Raw genomic sequence first — 25578 nt, 5'->3', positions numbered from 1 at the left:
TTTATTATGCAGTTAAATTGAAGTATACTTTGAATAACTCTGTTATTTTGCAATTCCTTAGAAAGTTATGTGAATAAATAATGATGCTAATATGTCTTATTTTCCAGGAATTATGGGGATTTATCCACGTAAGGCTAGCTCAGTTTATGGGCTTTCTTTAAGTTTGTGTCACTTGGTTCTCTAGTATGACATCCGAATTCTATTTGTTGTCAGCTTGTCACTGAGGCTGTTTTAATAGTTTGTGAGAAACTGGCTCTTTTTTTCAGTGACTGCAACTCATGATATTAAGAGTATGGAAGCCTGGGCCATTTGTTAATGCTGCAGTGTAAAAACTGCATGAGCAACACTATTAAGACATGTAATAAGGAAGACACGCAGCTCTAAGCTAGCAACTGAGTTTTAATTGAAAAACGCTCCTCATCTACACATCAAGTCAATGCCACATCAAAACACACGTAATGCTCCTTGATGGGCAAGGATGGCATTTGCAGCACTGTTGTAGTTAGAAAATTTATTCTTTGCTTTTGTGTGTGTGTGTGTGTGTGTGTGTGTGTGTGTGTGTTTTGAATTCGTGTGTTCAAATGGTAGATCTGTAGATAAGGTAGATATGTCACGTCAAATTTTGTTGTGACTTCAATAGTGTTCTCTTCATTTCCTTATTCTTTTGGATCATGTTTTCTAGTGATGTCTTCACATACTGTCATGCATTTTCTGATGTTACCTGTGGTACAATTAGGTGTGCCACAAGACATGAACAATTTCTCGGAAAAAGTAATTAAGCTATTGAGCACAAAGCGCAAAAGTTTCTTTGCACTTCTTGTGATTTCACTCTTGTTAAAAAGGGCATTGAAGGTTCAGCTTTTAAATTTTCATAGCTGGTAACGCTTTTTCTGTTTGATTCAATATGTTCACTCACATTAGTTTTAACACAGGAAACAATTTGTGCATCTAAGTTAACTTTGTTAACAGCTAAAAAAATTTTTAAACTAAAGATTTTACAGACTGTAACATGCAGTTAACCTATTGCTTTGTCTTCTTTTCTCCTTGTTCCTTCGCCCCGCTACTGCTGGCTGATGCCTGCCTTGAGTTGGACATTTAGGGGCGTTCAGCAGAATGTTTTTTTTTTCTTTTTTTACCAATCTCTCTCTATCTGTTTACTACAAGGTTGAAGGCAGTGGTTGATACAGTCACAGCTATTTTCTAGCATTTTCTTTTTTAGCAGGCATTTGTGTAAGGGGGCATCAGCATACAGTGCATAGGCAGAGCTGGGAAGTAGCACAGTGTCACTGACAGTAGTACGGAGAGTGGCGCTGTTATGCATCTTGTGGTTCCAGCACTGGTAAAGAGTTATGAGCAAACTAGACAGAACAAGATCGTTGTTCGTCCTTAAGTTGTTAATAAAGGAGGAAGGCTTTGCAGCATGTTTTTTTTTTTTTTTTGCCTACAGCTGTGCACTGGAGCACACTTAGGTTAGGTTAAGCCAGAAACTCAATAAAACTTGTTGCTGTGCAAGTTGCTTCATAATGCTTAGGAAAAAGATACTGTGCAAAAAAATACTGCTGAAAGTTGAAAGCTTGCGCTTGTCCCTGTCTCTGCCTTCTCATTCTTGTCTGTTTTGCGCAGTCTCATCTTCCCAAGTAAAAAAGTCCCTCCGGGGCTTCGTTTTTGCGAGGGACCTTCGCGAGAGAAAGATGTCGGTAAGCTTCGCGTAAAGCAAGCAAAGCTAACGGACATGGGGTTTTCTCGTGCAAGGCAGATGCTTTTGGTCATCTCGCTCCAGCGTTTCCTCTGGATTTCTCAAGCTGAGAGGCTGCCGCGGCAACCTTCTCGCATTTTTGAAAAAGCCCCTTTCGAGGCCACCAAAGCGACGCCTCGGCGGAGACTGCATGTCACTTGCTGCTCGTGACCCTGCTTTGCATTTGTTATATCAGTGCCATTTTTGAACGCCGACAGCCACGGCATGTTACACGCTATCGGAGTGTGCAGGAAGCAGAGTAGGCAGTTAAATTGCAGAGAAGCAGGCTACCAGACCAAGAATGATGTGGGCCACTTCTGTAGCAATGGCAAACTTCTCACGCTTTCCACACTGCCTATTTAAATGCTTGATCTTGGCAGGAATGTGAGCTGCATAGCTGAAGGCTGCAAACGCAGATCACTTCCCATGACTCGAAGAGTATCTAGCAAGTAACTCATTTACTTAGTATAGGTTACCAGAAAAAGTAATTAAGTTAGAGTACCAATTACTGACACACAAAAGTAGTTTGGAAGTTATCAAGTTACGAACTGAAATATATAAGTTGCATGTACTTGAGCAATGTATTCAAGTTACGTAATAAGCCTGCCTGCCATTGAGTGTTTTTTTCATGTATCGTCTAGAAGCTGTGCAGCTTTGTTTGCTGAAAGAGGCATGACATACTTAACAGTCACAATAGTTCGAACCAATGTTGTCTGAAACATTTCTAGTGTATGGCGTTTTGTGGTAATCTGTGCGCCTTGTGTGAACCAGGACAACTTGCAGCAGTTACAAGGGACCTTGTTTGGTGGCCAGAATGACCAAGTGGACCTTGGACAGGCAACACAGGTGTTCTCACAAAATGGCTTTTTCTCACAAACGTTGCCACAGCTTACATTGCAAGTGAGTATATTTCTATATGTAATTATTTAATTACTGACTTCTAGAAACTGTGCCACACCATCACATATACTTGTAATATACGTATATGGAGCAGTAATAGGTTTTTATTGCGTCTTTATTTGTTTCATATGCACTTGTAGTGCCTGTAATATAGAATTTGAATATGGCAGGTGTTCCCAGACCTTTTGACTCTCTCAACCAGGCTAGGTTTGAGTGGAATCAGGCTATTGTTAGTAACATGTCATTGTTGGTGTAAAGGTAGAGGGTGAGAGAACGTGTGCATTGATTTGAGTGTTCATGAAACAGAAAAATGTTTTCATGGAGCCAAGCTTAAAAACTTCTGGTATATAAAACAAAAAGCTGCACATGAAGCTTTCTTTGAAGATGGCTGCTACTAAGAGCTCGTGCTGGCAGCACATGAAGTGCTTTCTAAGAGTGCTTAAAAGTTCTTTTTTACGGGCCCTATTTCCAGGTTAAGTAAATTTTATGGGTTATTTTTGTGTTTTCTTCAGGGCGATGCCTTGGATGTGGGCACTCTGGCTAACAGTTTTGTGACGTCATCACTTGGAACACCAACTGAGCTTGCTTCGGGCACACCTGAAAATGATGAGCTGGTTGGTGAGCTCCCAGTAGCCCATGATGATGCTAATCCGACCTTATCACAAGAGTCAACACTGCAGCAGGCAGCACAGGATGCTCTGCGTGGCACAGAAGTGGATGCAGGAGATGATGACAAGCCTTTTGTGTGAGTGGGCAACTTTGCTATTTGCTGGCAAGTTTCTAGAGCTACAAATGCATGCTCATGGCTGCAGTCTCATATCTGTGATGATAGCACAATCCGCCTTTTTCATGGCCCAGAAGGCGCATGCGCCGCCTTGCCCTGGCGGATTAGTTGCAAAACGTTTTGGAAGGGTTGTGCGCGCGGCTGCGCAGCCCCATCTCGGGGGAAAGTCCCCCGAAAAAAAAAAATTTATAAAAAAACAAAGCGCTCGGAAGCGAGCTACTGCAAACACTCGTGCCGTGTATCACGTTTACACTCCACTGGTAGCTCGACGTCGGTGCGGTACCGAAAACGTGACTGCAACTCCACTTTAAAACATAAAGCGGCGAGGGCTTCGTCCGGACTGCACAGGGAACCACGTAGTTGCCGCCTTTCATTGATGGCTATAATAGCAAATTTATCGATAAACCCCTGCGTCACACTTGGATGACACTTAAAAACATCAAGTTGCTGACGAAGATTTCTTGCAGCATCGGTCCTTGTTTGCTGGTAGTGGCAGCGTGTGCCCGACTTCAGGTACTCGTTTAAGGCACGGTAACACTGGGTCAATACAAGAACGACAAGACGCTCACGCCAACGATTAGCCGACTATTCAGCACAGTGTGCCGCTGAAACCATTTTATCATAATAGGCCGACAACGACGCAACCAATGAGCGCGAGTTATCGTACTGCGATGGGCTTTCTTGTCAACGGCACCGATAAAACCAGCATGCCGACCATTATTTGACCGAACCCCATGCGATCGGCCGTTGAACCAATATGCGATAGCCGCAATGCCTTAGTTTGTGTATATAATTAATCGCACTCAAAGTGAGTCGAAACATGCCTATGAAGTTGAAATGCACAAGCTTCAACCCTCTCAAGCCGTGCACATGAAGTTTGAGCCAATGTTGATCCTGCAAATGCAAGCTCATGGCTGTAGTCTCATATCTGTGATGATAGCACAATCTTCCTTTTTCACGGCCCGACGAAGGTTAGGCCTGGCGATGTCGAGTTCGTGCACCCGCTACAGGCGGACCTGAAATAAAAAGTAAGCAAGTTAGGACGAAGGAAACTGCTTTCCTTCAGTTCAGTTCAGTTCTGGCCTTAGCGATTTGAAATAAACTACTCTTCGCTTCGCATGGTGCGTAGACAATAAGCTGCAAGCGGGGACATAGCACTGTGCCCAACGGCTGTGCCAACATCTGCACGTCACCGTTCCCGTGTAGGCTGCCGGTCACATTCGCAATGTAGATGAGTGGGTCTCTACGTGTTGTCATACTGACACATTTCTTAATTCCTGAGATGTACTGTTTACCTCTGCGTCAAACGCGAAACAAGAGACTGTACATTCGGTACAGCAGCATAAACAACCGCCTCGCTCAGTTATGTTCCAACGGTGTCACCGATGGCATCCGCGTTTTTGCGGGAGAACAACAGGGCCTTTAAACGAGCGCTTATGCGAGCACAGTTTTCTATAATAATGCTTTATGACACGCGCAAACTGTAAGTATGATGGAGTTAAAGAAGAGCGAGAATCAGTAATAAATTAACTACCAGATATATGTAACTGGATCTCAGTCACCGTTGTTTAAGTGGCTCAGCTGCTTATACTGACTCGTCTCTCGGTGGAACAACGCGGCTCATATGCGCAGATATGTGTGTTTTATTCTACGTTTTGACATTATTTGATATCAGCAATGCACCTTTTCCCCAATATTTGATGCTAACAATGATCTGTGGCTGTAGATGTCGATGTAAAGAAGTGCACCGCTTTGCTAAATACGACGCGGAAGGCTGTGCGCTCGAAGACTTCGTATTTATGTGAAATGTCTAAAAAAATGTGCAAAAAGAACGAAAAAAAAAAAAGGTGACGTGCAAGTGCAGAAGTGAGCGACAACCAACTCCAAAGCAGCCGTGACAGCAGAGGGAACTCAGCGTGTCATTATCGGCCGCTCTGTTAACAAAACAGCGCACTCAGGCCTGCTCACCCTTTATACAGTGTAGACCGCTTATAACGTAAGTCGCCGGAGTCACGAATATCTCCACTATAAGCGGTATTGCACTATAACCAAAAGAACGATTTTCAAGCCCTGCACATATGCAAAACGTGTGGACCAAGCATGTAGACACGCTTTGTACTATCGCGTGCACATCGCGATTACGTTTTCGCCAGTGAGCTGGCGAAAGCCTAATCGCGATGTAGCCGGTACTCTTCAAGCTCGACAGCTTTGCACCGAGTCAAAACAAAACAACTGTTTGCCGCAACCGCTGCGGAAAAAACCGTGACCGCTATCGACGCGATTATGAACGGCGACTTTGCGGTGCTGAAGGCACGCACCCGATGCACGCACCGAGTCTGGATGAATTAACTACCATTCGCAGCAACAACTGCAGTCGAAACCGCGGTTGTTATCTATGCGTTCATCGATGGCGACTATGCAGTTTTCTAGGCACGCGACCGACGCGCGTACCGAGTAAAAATGAAACTTCTGTTCACCGCAACCGCTGCGGAGAAAACCGCGGCCGCTATCGACGCAATCGTGGATGACGACTACGCAATTACGAATGCCCGCGGCCAATGCGGTGTTATACGCGCCGGTAAACGCAAGAGTTCCGGCTTTAAAGACACAAATAGGCTCGAAGCATTCCGGCGTTGCTGTCATTCACGTACGATTTCAACTGATGGCTGTGGCGATGCGGACTCCGCCGCTTCGTTTCTGTTGGACGCTAGCGCCGTTCTTGCTCTTTTGCGTCGCACATTTGCGGCGCTCCTCGCTCACCGAGCTCCGAAAGTAGTCCGGATTAACCGATGTGCGGCCAATAAGTCCAAATTAACGAGAGTTTGATTGCATTGAATAATGCATACGCCGGACGGCAGCGCGCATCATGTTGAGAAGCGGGCTCGCTGCCGCCCTTGTCGGCGAGATTTTCCCGCGCAAGCCACGTTATAACCGGTATTTCGTCTCACGCGGCTGCACTGTAAGCGGTATGCGTATTCATAGAGTGCTATGGGAAAATTAACCGGAGTCTGAAAAGACCGTACTATATACGGTCCTGCACTATAAGCGGTTACGTTATAAGTGGTCTATACTGTATATAGTTGGTCAGTGCTACGTGGCTTCCAGGAACGACACAGTGCCCCGGAGAAGCAATTAATAATTGCAACAGAACTGATAGTTGGGCGAGTTGGTACGTATTCATAGGGAAATATTTAGCGCGCACAGTAGACAGGACACAGGAAAGGTGGACACATGAGCGGTTAATCACAACTGTTTATTTTTTGGAAAGAGAAAGAACATAAATTCACCAGCTATCTGCACTGAGCATGTGCAAAAAGAGTCATCAGTATATACGGAAACAGATTACAAAGGTTCAACCGGTATTCAAGAATGCAAATTCTTTGTCAGTGATTGCAACCGATGGTTGACTGATGCATTTTTCAGCACACCTTTTGATATGGAACGCTCTAGCCCATTGCATTAAAGACGTAGATGCATTTTTTCCATGCATAAAACAATACTGCAATGGCTTTATACGGTATATGGAAACGTTATTACGCGATATTTAGTGAGTTCTAATGTTTCAATTTCGAGAAATCCAGCTGTTGTGTTTATTGCTGCCTCAGTTACGGTATTTAAATTGTTACGAGACAAATTGTGTTGGTAAGTGTGTGTGGTTCACTGTTAATATGCAATAAAATAAAGCAATACGTCTTGGGCTGGATTCATGAATATATTTAAAATACAAGAAAAGTTCTCGTAACTTCAGTCAGCAGACGCACCAACATAAATTGGTGGGCCAACACAAACAGTGGCCCATCACATCATAACATTATTCACAGCACACACCTCCACTTCAGGTGCTTCCTCTTCTCCCTGTTGCTTTCGCGTGCCATGTTCTTGCCCTTGACAAGAAAGTAAAGGCGCGTAATTGAATAGAACTTCACAACATCGTTTGTGAGCTCTTTTGTGTGCCGCTCACAGCCGATCAAATTCGGAGGATTCAGCTGAAGAAAGGAGGCAAAGTTGGCGATACTGTTCTGTCGTAACTCCTTTAATTCATACCGCCGATGTGAAGATATCATCAACATAGCATGAAACCGTATCATTCGTTGCCGACTGCTAAGTTCAACAAGATGAATTGTTTTCTCAATCAAATTTGCTTTTTTCTTTTGCCCGATAATTCGGAAAATTTTGCGGCCGCTTTCCGAGGGAAATAAATCGATCGGTGACTGTACTTATTTGCATAAAAGGTCAAATTTCAACACAGCGAAATTTCAATAGAACAAAGCAAATTGTGGATTTTACCGGCTTCGTTATATGGAGGTTTAACTGTATTAGTACTGCTTAGAAAGGTTTGCTTTCCAGTTCTTCAATCTTTCTCGCATGTGGGTTCTGTGGGTTATCGTCAGATTGGTAAGGGCAACCTGTGCAACATACAAAAGCATGGACCACGCATCGCTTGCCTCAACCTCACCATTTCACGCATAGACATCGTGTGCACAGCGCGGGTAGACCGGGGTCACTGCTGGCGGTAAAAGGCAGGCACCTTTTCACTGTAGGGTTTGGCATTGTTTGCTACTTGTCAAAGGTTTTGAAATTGGGAGGCCCACTGCAAATTTGTGCATCTACCCACAGTTATTGCAAAGGCATATGTAACTCGACGATCAGTGCAGTGTGTCACGTGAAATTTTCTTGGCCCCCGGGTAAATCCAAAGCTATTCTTGTCATGTGCTGTTCAAAGTTAGTAGAAGAGACCAATGTGGCTATGAACAGTGTCTGGAACCAGAGGTCGCCGTACTGGCCGTATAGTGTGTTCCAAAGTGAACGCTGTGAATAACATTGGTGCCATCACATACACTTGCTTTCATTGGTGAGGCAGTTAGTTGGCCTTCCGAGTGTCGTGCAGCCACTGCGAATAGATCTGCGTCGATTCGGCACCAAACCGCAGCTTTAAGTCGCTGACACCCATGGAGTAAGGAAAGCGGACCGGACCGCCTTGGTGCATTGAAACAGTAGTTAGAGAAAGTGTGGCCGCACGTCTTTTTCGCCGAGGAGCACTGGGACTGGTGGTCCAAACAGCAAAGTTGTCATAGCAACCGCACCTCAGTCACCTAGTCAAGTGAGGTGTCCATGATCATTGACTTGTCTGAGCTTGTACAGCGCACTAATGTGGCACATGCAATGCTGGCAGCACGCACAGCATGTTTGCAGAACATTTCCTTTGACACTGTAGTCTACAATCACTGAAATGCTAGTTTTGTTGCCCGGCAGAGGCGAGGCAAACTGGTGAGTATTTGGGAAAGGGTGTGACAGAAAGGGTAGAAAGAGGATGTGGAGGAGATTGGCCTAGTAAAGTGGTGTAGCCTTCCCATTCGGCTTCAAACATCAGGGTATCTCCTTTTTTTGTTTCCTTCCTCCATGCCGACACCCGACAAAGCAGTGTGTGCCCATAATGAAATTTCTCTGCTGGCTGATGTGACAACGAGCTGCTCGTCGCTGTGGAAACCTTGCCTTTGACATGTTTGTACGAGCGGCTCATCAGATATCGATCCCCAGATCACAAGTTAGGGTTTGATGGCTTTTGAAGTGCCGTTCGAACCCGCGAGCAACCAGCCAGCAACTACCACGAGCGCGTGCTGCAAGTTTGTATGTGTGCGATGGAAAGCTTCGAACTGCGTGCGTGAACATGGATATTCGATACAATCTTCTCACATGCTTACACGCTGCTTTGTCCTTCTATTCCACTACTCACTTCTCCCACACATATTCCTAGTACCAGTCCCAGCTCAACCGTAATATACTCCCCGTTTTTCATACAGGAAGCTGACCGACCAAGTCAGCAAGCACTGTCATTGAGGTTTAGGCACCACATGATGCGTGGTTGAACGAAACAGTAAATACAGTGGTCTGTTCTTGCGATGATGGGCACTGGTTGCTTGGGTTCTTGTTGTTCTTTTAACAGAAAACACTGCAGCATAAAGCAATGTAGTAACTTATACTGTAACAGTGCAAATGAAACACAAATGAGGAAAAGGACAAACAACAAGAGTGCTGTGTCATTTGTCATTTTCCTCGTCAATGTTTCTTCTGTGCTAGTAAGCAATTGGGCAGGAATTGCCAACAAGCCCACCTTGATGTTCTAGACTAGCGGTTTTCCATTCACATTACTTTAGCAGGCTCTTCTGGTCTTTGCAGGTGCACAGTCTGTGACAAGCGATTCAAGCGATCTACGTACCTCAAGTCTCACATGCGGTGCCACTTTGCACGCATGGCCTCCCAGAAGAATTACGTCTGCCAGCAATGCGGTGCATGCTTCACCACAGCTTTCTCTCTGAAACGACATGCTGTTAGTCACACGCAGGAGTTGCACTGTGACAGTTATGTCTGCGCAGTTTGCTCCCTTGCTGTACAAACTGCTGCACAGCTTCGACGACATGCATGTCAGCATCGTGAGTAACCTTCTTGTGCTTTATCTACGGTTGCTTTGCCTTACAGACTCGGATATATTTTTCTTAGTAGCAGCAAACTGTCATGGTGGCTCTGTGGCTATGGCAGGCTGCTGCTGAATTTGAGGTTGCTAGTCTTAATTCTTGGCTGCTGTGGCTACACTTAGGCTGGAACAGAATGGAAAAAAAAAAGCACATTTTTTTAGATTTACATGCATGGTAAAGAAATCCAGGCAGCCAAAATTAATCCACAACCCTCCACTACAGCAGCTCTCGCAGTTTAGTGTTGCTTTGGGATATAGCGAACACCATCAAACAACCTATCAATAGCAGGAAAATCTTTCTTTCTGTCTTTTTCAGTGAAGTCGGTTTCTTGGAATGTAAAGCATCCCAAATTATTCAAGTTATGTCTCATTCTGTAACATAATGTTTGTCTCGAAAGTTTCAATTGTTTTCCCATGGCAATTCCTTATTGTAATAGCCTATATAGAGATATCTTCTGCTTATTAGTAAGGTGACTGCTCTTGTAATAATGTTAGCACACCTGCCAATTTTTACATTTCTATCATAAAACGATCAGTTTTTAGAGCTTGTGTACGATTGTCTTAGTGACATTCATAATTTCAAAATTTTTGATCCGCAGCCAGTTTAGGGCAAGACCGATTTAAAGAGAATGTGTAAACCATCGCTAATTGAATTTGCAGAGGCAGATTTTTCGGACCCACTCAATTGCATAAGACATAACCACAGCACTGCCACCCACAGCATCGAATGAATGTATAATGACAGCTAATATTTAGGCTGTCATTACATGAATATTTCGTTGATAAACTTTATGAATATTTTCACTACCGAAATGTTTTACTAATGCATAGTAAAGTGTGTCTGCTCCTAATAGAGTAAAATGATTAGTGGCACTCTGCTACTGGCAGAGTAAACTTTTCAGGTTGGCTAAATGTAGAATGCTTTATTTTTCCCCGGCCGGGCTCGACTGGCACGCACTCGCTTCTTACGGCCTTCTTATCGGGGCTAGTTCATGCCTATCGCCGCTGCTTGGAGGGGGGCGCTGCGACCCCACCCTGCTCAGCTGTTCCCAGCCGATCTGTGCAGCGGGCGTAACGCTGGAAGATTGCGTTGGGCGTGCTTCTTACCTCACCGTGCATTCAAGAACAAGTCGCCTAATTGTAGAGGACGCGTAAATGGTTCATCCAGGCTTCTTGTAAATGGATGCAGTGTAACCGTATTAATACATCGAGCTTCTTTAAATTCACTGGGGATACATGCGCTGGGAGAACAGCTCTCCTCCATCAAATGCATTTTGAGGAATGAAAATAAATATTTATTGCTCGTATGGCACTTACAATTGTTGCCATACTTTCAGGCGAAAACTCTTGCGGACACAGTAGCTCACAAATGTGTCTTATTCACAATTACAATCTAAAGTGTTTCCTTGGCGGCTTGTGTACATAGGCCGAAGGCTTGTCGTTTTCGTCAGTCAGTTGGTTTGACTGATTTACAAGGAGTATTCTCAGAAACTTCTCGGCAATTAGATTTGCGGATCGTATCGCATGACTGTCGTCAACACCTTCAGGGCAGGTCAAGATGGGAGCGCGCTGTAGATAGGGCTGCACTGCTCTTTCGAGTACTTCTAGTACATTCCTGCGTGGCAGGTGGTCGGAGGCTTTATCGACAAAAAAAACCCACAATATTATTGATTTATTTTTATTTTATAAATACTGCAATCACCATGCGGTGATTTTAGCAGGGTGGTACAAGCATAACGAATACATTGGTATGTACACAAAATGCACAGGTTAATAAAAAAACTTATTTGAATAAATAGAGCGTACAGGTTGGGCACACGCAACGTTACACTAAAGAAGTAAAACACTGTCACTGCAAACATGGCACAAACAAAATAATGTCACTGTAAACATGATAACAAAGAAGTTAATGTTGGCACAGACGCGTCATTTTTCAGCTGGTTCCAGTCCACTATTGTGCGCGGAAAAAAGAATACTTAAAGAGTTGCTGCGTGAGGAAAAAGGAGTTATAGTGAAATTATGTATTTGCCGAGTAGCGTATCTGGAGGAGAAGTACGACCTTTGTTATGTCCATCTTATAATTCCCATTTATTAGTTGATGCTATCTTGTCCAAAAGCGCTAGAAACTTGGGCTAGAACCTCATTGCTTGGGAACTGGTGAAAAGAAACACCGGGTGTTTTCCCGAAATGGGACTTGCAATATGGAAGACAGCCATACACCATCACACTCAGTTATATACCGATGTGCAATGAACGGCGCCAAGTCTTGGCTGTGGCAGCGCGTACTAAAGGCTGTACGACCGTCTTCAAAAGACTGCATACAGAACAACACTGACAGAGCACCGAATAAAATGCCCGGAAAAACGATCGTGTGATGACAATTCGGTAAGCGAATTGCGTGATGACACGGGTGATAAAGTAATTTCTGTGCTTCATTGCACGCTCTCGGTGCACACTCATCATTCAAAGGCCGTCCAGCCTGTCGTTTGTCATCGTTGAACGTAGCCAGGTTTTCACTCTCCTCATTGTACTGAAGGAGCGTTCGACTGTACAGGTAGTAACTGGCAAAGCCAGAGCCACCTCAATGGCTTTTGCAACACCGGGGAAGAATGTCTTGGCCTGATGTAGAAGCTCGTAGTAAGTTATTTCTGATGGGTCCCCAGTTTTGTTGCACCACATCTTGTAGCAAGAGATGGCCTCTTCCTTGAAGTTGTAGATGCCATAAAAGCATTGGAGTTCTTCGGCGAGCGTAACGAACTCAACACAGCTCAAGTGCTTCATTTTTGATGGATGCAGCTGGAGAAGTTTGAAGCTCCTCTCATTGCTTTCAGAAAAGCGGTGAGCTGAAGAAGCAGTGAGAGAGTCCAAGTATGGCACATATATTGCCACACAGTAGTATTCCTCCGGTGACTGAATCCCATAGTTGTCTCAGTGGGCCTGACGAGAGACTTGTCTTGTTACAAATATCCCCACATTTAAGTGATTGGCTGCCTCCCTTGCTGCATTCATGATGTCAAAGAACTCCTCTACAGCGTTTGTCCGGTGGCCACGAAAAATACGTGGAAGCTCAGTCATATGGTCATGCACAGAATGGAAGTCCATGGATACACCTTGCAGAACGTTCGTAACTTGTTCGAGCCGAGCGCTGTATTTCTCTACAATGTGCAAGCAGACGATGAAAGATGAGCTTGTTGTTGCGCAGTAGAGGATGTGAGCTCGTTGTCTAGTTGCAGCGTTCAAGCATGATTCCGTTGACGTGAGCCCCTCGAGTGCTTCGACTATGGCCACATAATGCTGAGAGAAGATCATAATAGACTTGTATTTTGCAGACCATCTTGTCTGACACAGCATCGGAATGTTGGGCACCAATTTTCTTCGGAGCACGCTCTTGCAGAAGAAATTTATGGTTTGTTTGATTATCCCAATTATGTTTTGAATTTCAGAGACGTCATTCAAATCGTCAATGACTAGATTTAGTTTGTGACTTGCGCAGTGGAAAAATAGTGCCTTCAGGAGCTGTTTCTATATTGTTTTGTTCACTCCAGTTTCTTTTCCAGCCACTAATCCATCGTACCCCTGTCCAACGAGGTTCGAAAGAATCAGCCCGGCATTCGTCAAAAGCTTCAAGATTGCAGCGGCGATGCAAGTGGAGTTTAATTGCTCCAGCTCTACAAATCCCAAAAACTGCTCTTGAACGCACACTTCAGCTCCCGCCTTGTCAATAAGGCGAACGCCTATAGACATCTGCTCTTTTCCTGAAATATCTGCAATTTCGTCAGCGACAACGGAAAGAGTAAATGCTGTGTTAGCTTCGGCAACTATCTGCTCTCTCAGGATGTCGCCACAGATTGTGATGATCTCGTTCTGGACGCGGACAGAAGTGTACTTATTGCCAGCAGAAGAAGCGAAGTGCTGCTGAAGTCGAGTATCTCCAGCTTCTACCCGAAAGTCAAGGAGATCATTGAAGACTCCACTATCGGACTGCCTGCCGCGAATTGGCATGTCATGCGTCACACAAAAGGCAATGGTGGAAACTATTGGAAATAGTTTCTCACGATTCCTTTCAACATGCTTGTGCAGTACTCTGTTTTAGCTGCTGTAAAACGGGTAGCTGCTTGCCTTTCATCACATCCATAAAGTTCTGTGAGGCCATCATTGCCTCCTGGTGCCATTGGGATTTTACGTGATCCCTGCACGCCTCGTGCATTTTTCTGTAGTTACTGAAATAGCGCACGATAAAACTACCTTGAGTACCCCGGTGAACACGCGGAGGAAAAGCAACACAAAAACGACAAAGGGTGCCTTGAGTACCCGGTGAACACGCGGAGGAAAAGCAATGCAAAAACGACAAAGTGCGCCTTTCGCTGTCGCTGAGTACGCAAGTCAAGGAGCGTAATTTCCCAGCCATTGGTGGTGAAAAGACCTCCTTCCAGGTGTTACATCCTTCTTAAAGTCGTATGTAACATTTGGCGACCATGGCTTAGTAAGAAGACGTAACTTCAAGAAGTCCGGGATGCCAGTGAGTTTAGCTTTGCCATAGTCCCTTAATAGCTTTTTCTGGTCACGAAACTCCCACCTCAGTTTGATATAGAGCCAGCGCCTCCTGCTAGGGGCGCCATTGTAAAAGAAAAGCCACCTAACCGAGCGGCCGCTGGCGGCGGCGGCGGTGGCGGTATTTTTTCTGCTCTGGTCGCGTTGTGGCCAAAAGACCGGCTTTTTTTTTTTTTCGATTTTACTTACATTCTATTTTGCCGTAGCAATTACAGTATCTAAACTTGAACATCTGAGAGTGTTTTCTAACCGAAATAATCTCAAAGTCAGCTGGCGGCTCCATGTGTCAGCAGACGATGCGCATAGAATTCTTCTTACTGAGCAATCTGTCGTTAGTTGGCCCAACCGGCTTCGGTTAACAACTTTTTAGCGACTTTTATGTGCTGTACAAAGAATAAGACATTAGCGGCGTGGCGTTGCCAGTAATTGACAACCTGAGCTCAAGGTTGTGTGCTGTTACTGAATTTCGATTGCACTGGAGCCGTTCAGGCTATGGTGACAGATTATAATCGCACATAACAAAATGTTCTAGGACGTCAGAATTACTTTGGAACAAGTACATCGGCAGACCGTAGCCGTGAATGAACCGCTTGCTTGAAGGGAATTATTGTCATTTTCATGTATCACAAGCTTTGCTAGTTTTCGTGCGTATTATTCCAAATGTGCGACAAAGTTTTCAAATGCAATTTTCGTTGTCAATATACCCTATGAAAACCGAAACGGATTATTATGCCCGACTGACTCAGCACAGCGCTTATTAATCTCTAACTCACACAAGCAGAGTGACTAGGATTGACGGTCCGTTGTACTCAGCACCATACCTCCTTGGCGAACTGCGACGCATAATAGTATTTGAATTGCGAACTTTCTTTGAGGCAAATGTAGCCGTTCTAACTCGCGAAAATTCTTATGAGAAATGACATTTAGTTTTCACTTTCACTCAGCACTGCTATAGTGTAGAGCTCAAAAACGATCCGAAAGTTGTATTGACGCAGAAAACTGACATCTTGTTTTTTCCTATTCCACTGAGTTCCTAATGTCCCATTTATCACGGCTGGAAGCCTAGTTTCTTCAGGAAACAAAATTACTTCTGTGGCTTGGCCCTTTTGTGAGCCGCGCAGTGCTGAGGTAGCAACCTTACGCAAATGTTAAAATTGTCAATAGCTGTTGCTATCAGCATGCGAAATCCATAGGCAAGAACTCAAACTAAGTGGTTATGCAAATAATTTGCCATCTATAAAGTTCAACACTGCAGACAGTGCAATCATGGTTACAACTAATCATTATTTTATTGTTTAAACCAGAACAAAGTTTTTATATGTGCTTATGTTCTAATGGAGGTACTAATAGGCACCGATTTTATTGTGATATACATGATATACGGAAGAATCTCGTCCCAAGTTTTATGCTGCACGTCCACGTACATTGACAGCATGTCTGCAATGTTTTTGTTTAACCTCTCCGTCAGTCCATCCGTTTGTGTAGCAGCTCAGTCTGAAAATGCCCTCCATCATGTGTGCTTTGAAGGATGTGCCCCTGTCCGTGATCACACACGACGGGGCGCCATGCCGCAGGACGATGTGGTGTACAAAAACTTTGCGACTTCGGAAGCCGTGCCGCGGGACAGTGCTTTTGTCTTGGCGTAACGAGTGAGGTAATCCGTTGCAACGATAATCCATTTGTTTCCAGCGAAGGAAAAAGGGAAAGGTCTAGAAGGTCCATTTCCACGAGGTCGAACGGGGTCCTAGGTGGTGAAATTCGTTGGAATAGGCCCGTAGGATTCACAGGTGGTGTCTTGCGGCACTGACACTCGCGGCAACCTTTCACATAGCGGTGTACGCTAGATGAAAGTCGTGGCCAGTAGTAGTGCTTGCGCACGTGCGCGAGAGTCTGCGAATAGCCCAAGTGTCCTGACGTGGGTTCGTCGTTGCATGCAAAGAGGATGTCGTCACGCATGTCAGTAGGCACAACAAGGAGAAAGGCTTTATCACTGCCATGGGCATTTTTCTTGTACAGGATGCCCCTTCTAAGAGAAAAGGTGCATAACTCGCGAGCAATATGCCGAGGAAGTTGAGATCCTCGGCCTTCCAGGTAGTCGATAACAGGCTGTAATTCTTTGTCTGCTCGCTGCCTGGACATGAAGTCAGAATCAGAAAGGGCCCCGAGGAAACCATCATCATCCTCAGAGCTCAGAGCAGGGTGTCCCACAGTTGCGCGGAAAAGCGCATCGGCGTCTTCGTGTTTGCGTTCGGACCTGTACGTCAATGCGGTCAAGAAAATTGTCATCACTGTTAATGTCCTCGGATGCAAAGCACTTGGCGACGTCGGTGACAGGATCTGCATAGGCGACAGTAGTGCCGCGGAAAAGATGGCGATGTTTGTAGTTGAAATTTGTGAGGAGTATTTGCGACCGCCCGTCATGAACACGAACCAGCTTTCGGGCAGTGCATACACCTTGAAGCAGCAAAAGGTAGACGTTGCTTTCGGCGACCGCGTCCCCGTCTCGGAGGCTCTCGCACGTGACTTCTACTGGAGCAGTCGCTCGTGACTGCAATGTTACGTTGTCATCAGCAACACGCAGCGCAGGTTTACGGTAGCTATCGACGTCTTGCTCTGTGGCACGTAGTGTCGAGAAGGTCACGCTGCGCTAACAAAGATTTATAATTGCGCCGTACTCGCGAAGAAAGTCCATACCGAGGATGAGTTGACGCGAACACTCTTGGAGGATGAGGCAGGTGACTACAAACGTCGACGCACAAATTTTAACTCTTGCAGTACAGCGGCCCAGCGGAATAACAACGTGACCTCCAGCTGTGCGAATGCGCGTTTCATTCCAAGGGGTCATAACTTTCTTAAGAATCGTTGCCAATTTCCCGCTAATAATTGAATAATCTGCACCTGTGTCCACCAATGCGCTGACCTGTAGACAATCTATCAGCACAGGTATGTCAAGCGAGACTCGGTCACCAAGTTCAGATGGGGTAACCAGCGATTCTTTGCCTCTGCACTCATACGGGGATGTGACCGATGTGTTGTCTTCCTCAAGCGTAGAACTCTCCGTTTTCAGTGAATCTGCGACATTCCGTACAAGCGTCGATGAGAGGTCTTCCGCACTTTGAGTTTCGGCGACCTCGCCCCCGAAGGCCGCTGCCTTCAGTTTTCCCGACGGGGGCTTGGCGAGCAGCCCTGTGCCATCGCCCCGAAATGTGGACGGAAGGGTGAGGGTTGCCTCGGAGATGGTGACCGCGATTGACATTGTGTGAAAGGTACCCGTGGCTGGGCCCGATACTCATCAATTTCTCTTGGCCTCTGGCCAACCTGAGGACGAGGCAAGTTGATGGAGAAACCGCGCAGACCAAGTTGTCGATACGGACACTCGCGGCAAATGTGACCGGCCTCACTGCAATGGTAGCAGAGGGGTCGTCTGTCCGACGTACGCCGACGTACGACTTCCGCAGGGGTGCATGGTGACCGTCGACATCCAAGCCAGCGTGCGTAGCTTGAATTGCGCCTGGCATCGTCGTCTGAATTGAGACTGCGGGACGAGAAACAGGCATGGAGTTTCACAAGCAGTCCGCATACGTACGGGCTGAATATGTGCGAACATGGGGACCAGTCCCGCATCAGTGGGCACCATGTTGGGCATCTGTGGGTATCGGTGGCTGTGCAGTGTTTGCTGAACCTCATCGCAGAAATAACCATTGGCTGTCTCACTCCGTACAGCTTCTCCATTTCTTCGCGGACGACAGAGTGAACAATTTCGCGAACCCATTTGGTGCTACTGCTCCCGAAGGTGGCCAACAATTCATAGCAGGATCCGCTTGTTTGAAAAGTCGAGTCATATCCTCAACGTACATGGTGACGGACTCATTAGGCATCTGAAAGCAGGATTGTAGTTCACACTCAGCGCGTTCGCGGCAGTTGGTGTTCCTGTAGCACTTCAGAAGGTGATGTCGGAATTCATGCCAGGATGTTAACACGTCTTCCCTATTTTGGAACCACGTGCGGGGGGTGTCCTTTAAGCTGAAGTAAACGCGCTGGAGTTTTGTGGCATCATCCCAGCAGTTGGTCGCAGCGACGCGCTCAAACTCACTCAGCCAGTCATCCACGTCCTCGTATAAATCTCCATGAAAGGCAGGGGGTGGCAGCGGGTTCTGAAGGGTACAATATGTCGGAGGAAGAGGTGTCGGAACATCCGTAGTGATTTGAGACGACGTCATAGCAGGACTGTCCTGGTGTCTCTGGTGGCAAGCCTCGTTGTCGACGGCTTGCTCTGTGAACTGGGGTGTTCACGGGCTTAGGACTCGGGTTCCTGCTGCTGGACGGGGTCTTGTTCATGAGAAGTGTCGTCGTCGTACCCCGCACCTCCACCAGTTTTGTCACGCGGTTGGACGACAAGGAGAACATGATGATCTTACAAGGTGGTTTAGTCCTGGCTCAAAACCGTCCAGTTGGATCCTCTACTTATCGTCTTCTCCGTGTGCTTTCTCCCCAAAACGCTAGGTGGCAATATGTGCTTATGTTCTCATGGAGGTACTAATAGGCACCTATTTTATTTGCAACATATAAGTGAAACAGAATAGAACAGGCTACTGAGAATCGCACACGCTCAACACACGCACACACACGCACGCACACAAACAAACACCGTCGAAAAACACAAGGAATGGCAGTAGGCCTGAGGAGCGGCTTGTCCCTCGGCAGCGATACGGCATCACTGTTTATCGTGAAATCGTCCTTACTGAGATGGACGATGGATCAAAGTGCTTCCGCACACACGCACATGCTTGGACTCGAAGCTGAAATCGTCCGTTTCTTGCCGTGGTATGGCTCGCTTCTCATTCTCGAAGTGCACAGGAACACTCGGCATGCAAAATAACGATACCTTTTCAGTAGTGCCTTTGTAGCCGGAACGGCCCCCCGGCACACAACACCTGAACAGCATCGGCAGGCGAACATGCCACTTCAATTGTAGAATGTCAGAATTCGGATCTTGCCTAAAAATTAATCACAAATATAAAGTACGCGTCCAAACTTTCAGCCCACGTCGGCCGCATCTGCAGTCTCCATGGAGAAAGGTGGCCTCTCAGCTGCAGTGGCGCCGTAGCGTGGTGGCTTCATGTGACATATGAAGCTCTCCCATAGAGTGACGGTGGAGTTTCGTGACCAGAAAAGTATTGAGGGACTATGGGCTTTGCCTGGAAACTCTCCTAAGTCATATTCTTGAGGCAAGTTAGTTGTTTTCTTGCTGTTGTCTCCGGACTTCAATCCCAAGCAAGCAGAAAGGGAATCATCTCAGCTTACTGCGTGACTGGAGCTCGCTGTTGGTGGAGTTCCTTCCATGGAGTCGACGACATTGGCTACTGTCCTTTGATGAAAGCTTGCATCACTCTGGTCAAATGCTACACCGTTGTCACATGTCACACCAGAATCTTCAGGGGCGCAGTTGGATAACGCTTCGTCAGACAACTGCTGATGCTTGAAGAAGCGTCGGATGTCCGTCATTCGGGACAGCGCGACACAAAGCTGGCTATGGAGTTCCTCGTGGTTGATAGTGTTAGAAAATATATACACATTGATTCAAAAAAGAGTTCAACGCGTACGTTGAAAATAAAAAATGTCTATATATACAATGAAAACTTATTTACAGGATAAATGCACGCCCGCAGCTTCATACACCTCGCTCGATCTTGCTCACGCATCCGCACAGTCAAGCAACCTCATACACACTGAGGCGCGTCGCAGTAGCGGCGGCGATGTGCGGGAGAGGGGGGGGGGGGGGGGGACGAAAGAGAAGGCTCCTGACAGGAGAGGGCTTGGATGCCTTTTCAGGAAAGAGGGATCTTGTACAGTGTAGACTACTTATAACGTAAGTCGCCAGCGTCGTGAATATCCGCACATTAAGCGGTACCGCACTATAACCAGAACAACTATTTTATTGCGATAATGGACACTCCAGGTGTATTTCTGCCGTCACTGTCACCGTGCTCTAGGTTCCGTATTCGCTTACTAAATAAATTAACAAGCACGGTGTCCCGCACGCACAAGCAAACATGAACACATCACTCTCGTTGACCGCAGAAACGAACTGTCAAAACGCTCGAGTGACGAAGTGCGGCGAGTGAATTGACCTTCGTGCTATCATGCCTCTTGCTTCAACGCGACCTATAAGCGGCAAAAACATGGCGCGCGGCGGATTTTCCCCGTCGCAGATTGCTTTCAAGATAGGGCCAAGGCGATCGTATCACCGAAGTGGATCGTCGCAGATTACGTCCTGCTTCGGTCCACTGAAATCATTCCGCATTGCTTTGCTGGCAAAAATCCTCTCCTTCTGTTTGCGCCAGTCCCGAACGCAAGTTTCGGATTCTCCAAATGCCCGTGATGCGGCCCGATTTCCGTCCATCTCCGCACACATGATCACTTTCCTTTGAAATGCGGCATCATGATGAACTCAGTACTTCATGCTGATAGAGCAGACGCAGAGAACGTGAAGACAGACAGTAGACTATTGCCTAAGCACGTGTACTGCAGCACATGGAGGAAGCTACGGTAGCTAGGCTCGAGTAGCTAAGCTCGACGTGCGTGCAAGGCAGCCATTTTGAAATGCCGACGGCTATATGGTAACACAGATTTAGGGTCATACTCCATTGTAACGCGCACGGAATTTTTGGACCTGTTTTATCGGAAAAAAAGGATGCGTTAGATACGAGTAAATACGGTATTTGTGGCTTGAGGGGGAGGGGAGCGTTTGCCGTCTAGGTTGACTGCCTAACTTCCAAGCAGCCACACTGTAAGCGATATTTCGTGTCCTGCAACTGCACTATAAGCGACAAGCGTTTACATAGAGTGCTATAGGAAAAGTAACGCAAGTCTGAAAAGACTGTATTATATCCGGTCCTGCACTATAAGCGGTTACGTTATAAGTGGTCTATACTATATTTGGTCACAGTGTACGAACATACTTCACCGTGTATTCTGTTTTACTTTGCTTTGTTTTATTGGCCAGGCGCTGGGTTTGAGGCTGTAGTGTGGCGGCCGCTTTGCAAGCAGGATCTGCTCATTGCTTGTTGTCGGTGCCCTCGGCTCCCTCACTGACTCACTGACTCACTGGTCATTAAGAGCGTCCTGGCGTTTGCCAGTGCCCGTTCTCGAAGAGTGCCGGCTATGTTTTATGGCCATCATTTCCCCTCTTTTGCCGTTTCATATGCTTTTACTTGTTCTCTCCGAAGCCTAGCTGCGGCGTTCCTTTATACCTGTTTTCATTACAGTACAGAAAAAGCACGTGGGCCTGCATTTTTGCTGGTTCTCTCGAACACTTTTTATATATGAGAAAAAACGTTGCCTCCTTCTCTTTTCTCCGGCAAATCATACCGCAGACTCACTGCAGCCGTTTTCATGACAGTGTGGCTCTCCGAGTGTTTACACTGTATAAATTCATCCGAAGCGCTTGACAATCGTTTTCATAACCAGAAAATGAAACAAAGCATAGACTCCTATGAATTACACTCTTCCATTAATAAAAAAGCTTATTTAATTGAGTATCCTATTTTGATAGGTAGCCATACACAAAATTTAGTTGTGGTTGCATTTATCTGGGAAGAAAATAATTATTTGGTCCTTTCTTAATTCGTTGAAATAGATCGCATAATGACACTAGTGGCCTCGGCTTTCATTGCATTACAAGCGTACAAGCTTTTTGAGGGGCGGATTTATTTAGGCTTCGTTTGGGGCGCGGGATGGTCGAAATTTCGTCATTTCGGCAAGGAGTGTCTACAAGGAAATGTGACGCCATGGGAAGGTGTCGCACTTTTCTTACTAAGTCTGGCGGTCTAGACTTTTTCCTAAATGTAACCGGCAATTTATGAGAAAGCGGAAGTTCTCGCGACAATACTGCGTAGATCTCAAAGTTCAAGATAGAAAACCTCAAGCATTCCTCTCAGAATTGTTCACTATCTTCAGCCTGTCAATCTTTCACTGCCATGCCATCACCAGCAAGATTACGTCATAGTGTGCAGAGTGCAAAGTTTGCTCGCAATCCTGAATGGCGCTTCTATGGATATAAGGAACCTGAGTGCGCTAATCAACTTTTTAGCTCGAGCGAAAAAAATTATTGTCCAAATTTCCAGGGGGGTGCAGCCTCTTGCCCCCCATCCGGGCTTCCATGCACACGAGAGATACATGCTGCTTGAAGAACGACAAAAATATTTGTTCTCCAAAGCGAACCGTACAATAACATAGTGGAATGAAAGCCGACACTGCAGCCGAAATGCACGTGCATCACCGAGTGGCATTAAAAAATAAAATGAAGAGAAAGCAAGGAATTTATTCTTAAGGCATAAATACATGTAATATGCAATTATGAACACCATTTGAGCGGTTTGAACACAAATACCAGAGCGCGAAGTAGTACAAATGACCCTTCCGAGCTGTATCGCCAGCAGTTTTCAACGGCGCGACCTTGATGCGGCCCAATCCATTTCGATCGCAGCACCGCCACAGCATTTATCCACGTCGGGCGCCTCACTGCAAAGCATGCGCTGCCCCAGCCACTCTTCCCACTCAACCGTATTCTAGTACACTCTAGTTATTACAGATGTAAAATGGTAGAATTAATCGCCCAAAGTAGTGGCAGTAAAACGCTTCTGTAAAATAGGCTTACAAAGCCCATAGTGTGCATTTATTCCCTATGAAATTTTTTTTTGTTTTTTTGCTTTTACAAATTGCTGTATTTTAAATATTCTTTTCTCATGGCTAAAAATAATGTAAATTGCAATAATACTTTAATTGTAATAGCCATGAAAGATAAGCACTTTTACATTACAGATAATAGGTTTTGCAGAAGTATGTAACAGTAACAACTTTTTAGAAATTCTGCTCAACCTATAAGCCTTTGTGAAAAATTGAAGCGCCCTCGTGGCATCAAAAAAGTTTTTTTTAGGATGAATCTCAAGGTATTACTTCCCATGTTGAGGTAAATATCATGTCTTTTTTTTTTTCATGAATTGTAGGTGGTCGACAAAACACCTAGTGCACTTGAGATGGAACAATACTAACAATCCGTCTCCCAACCAGCCTTCCTGCAATGTCTGGAACTATGTCATTCATGACATGCGAAAATAGCAGATGATTGTGATAGTTATTTTTGAGACAAGTGGTGTAGGTTTCACACAATACACACAAGTAAATAAAGTGATGCACATAAGTAAATAATTACGAGATGCATGAGGGTGTGGTGCTATTTGGAAGCCATTGATGAAGTAAAAGAAGTCACATTTCAAGAGAACTTGTTAATGCATTATACACAGATATTTTTATGTGTTCATTTATTTTATTTTTGAGTAATTCTCTCTCGTTCTTTTTAGATGTGGCTGACAAAGAAAAGGCAGCTGAAGACTTACCGGCTGAGAGCGCAGAGCCAGCTGTGGCTGTTGATGAATCTCAAAGGGTGTCAAGACGTCTGGCAGAGAAAGTGAATGCTTCTAGCACACAACGTAAATTTGTCAAATTTACAGAGGAGCAGTCAAGAGAGTTGGCACAGAAGGATCCTAAAGAATCTACTTTATCTGTTTCGGAAAGAGCCCTGATTGCTACTGCTGCTGAAAAAGACCGGGTGAGAACATAAGCTTCAAGTATGAAATATTTGAGCACGAAAAACTGGGTAATTGCTATGATTTGCATGTTTCACTAGCACAGGGGCCTCCAAACTTTTTGTTGAGAGGGCCGGATTGCGGACACATAGCACTGTTGAGGGCCGAAAAATAAAGAAATAAATGAAAGATAATGAAAACAAATGGGGAGTAAACAGAAGTAATAATACTAGGCATACAGTAAAAATTTTATTGCCAATTTTTATTCAAATAATTTATTATTTTAATTCGTTGCGTTTACCTTCTGTCACGACGTCCAGAAAAGGAGCAAAATAACTAGTATTTTATTATTAGAATTTTTCTTTTACCACCGAGTCTTCGTGGGTACATTGATTTGAAATAATATTAGACATTGGTGGTGGCAAACAGGCTTGTTCACATTTCCCGGTAGCACGGAGATTTTTTGCTTGTTCACAGTAATTTTATCTGCACCAAGCAGGTATCTACAAGACGTTAAGGTGGTGTGATTAACGTTACCATTTTTTACAAATGGCATTTTGTTTTACTGGTGTGTTGTTATCCCAACTCTGATATTTGTATGAATCCATATTGAGTTTTGTGCGTAGTGTTCATGTTTCAGGGGTGTAGAAGTGTAAGTCAGTTGGTGTAGCATTGTCAACAATAAATTGCGCAATACACAGGACAGCGAGTGTAGCAGAAGCTTCGTGCGGGAAAATGGCCCACCTGCGGGCCAGTCGTCATCGGGAGGACCGCTGCTGGCCACGAGCCAGTTTGAAGGGCCCCCCGCAGGCGGGTTCTGGCCTGCAGACCATAGTTTTGAGACCCCTGCACTAAGCATGTGCATTGTCTCATAAATAGCTTTAAATGGCCAGTCTTTTCATTTATCTCTAGGGGACTTTTAAAATATACTAGGCTAATTTCATACAGGCAATCCCTCACGTGAAATCTCCATATAATATCAGTGGTGGTGAGTAGTGGACAACATTGAAAACAGTAGTTACGGCATTTTGTTCACATTGCTAAAAGTGAGCCTTTTTGTATTTTTGAATCACATGAGGACCATAATGATATTGTGCAGGAGACGCGAGAGTGGGAAAAGCCACCTGTTGCTGAGCACCCCAACCGATGTGACATGTGCCCCAAGAGTTTTCGGAAGCCAAGTGACTTGGCACGGCACATACGCATCCACACTGGTGAGCGACCTTTCTCATGCGAGATATGCCAAAAGTCCTTCACGGTCAAGTCCACTCTCGACACACACCGTCGCACCCACCGAGGCGAACGCAACTATCCCTGCCATATCTGCTCTTCCTTCTTCTCCACCATGGGCAGCCTCAAAGTGCACATGCGGCTGCATACAGGTTAGTCAGCTAGGACTGTTTAGGTCCATGAACCCTGTCTCTTTTCTTAAGATAAGTGATCATTGTGTATTGGCATTGTTGGCTTTCATCTACCAGAGAAATTGTCATCCTTCAGCAGGATAATGTGGGAATGGAAACTGCACTCTCTGGCATAGACAATTGCACGA

General features: G+C 45.4%; 1 protein-coding gene across 2 annotated transcripts in view; it reads left to right on the top strand.

The window, feature by feature from the left end:
* Positions 1 to 25578, top strand: part of LOC119431189 (zinc finger protein 236-like) — a 121962-nt gene that overhangs the window by 82358 nt on the left and 14026 nt on the right. For both annotated transcript variants that reach the window (XM_037698663.2, XM_049670223.1), the window contains exons 16-20: positions 2507 to 2635; positions 3148 to 3380; positions 9597 to 9850; positions 23805 to 24052; positions 25129 to 25411. In XM_037698663.2, the coding sequence (XP_037554591.1) occupies positions 2507 to 2635; positions 3148 to 3380; positions 9597 to 9850; positions 23805 to 24052; positions 25129 to 25411 (1147 nt within the window). The remainder of the gene's footprint in view (positions 1 to 2506; positions 2636 to 3147; positions 3381 to 9596; positions 9851 to 23804; positions 24053 to 25128; positions 25412 to 25578) is intronic.

Source organism: Dermacentor silvarum, chromosome 1 (genome assembly GCF_013339745.2).
Source record: "Dermacentor silvarum isolate Dsil-2018 chromosome 1, BIME_Dsil_1.4, whole genome shotgun sequence".
NCBI classification, from domain to species: domain Eukaryota; kingdom Metazoa; phylum Arthropoda; class Arachnida; order Ixodida; family Ixodidae; genus Dermacentor; species Dermacentor silvarum.
The sequence above is the reverse complement of the archived record's forward strand: the minus strand, read 5'-3'. Positions and strand labels throughout refer to the sequence as shown.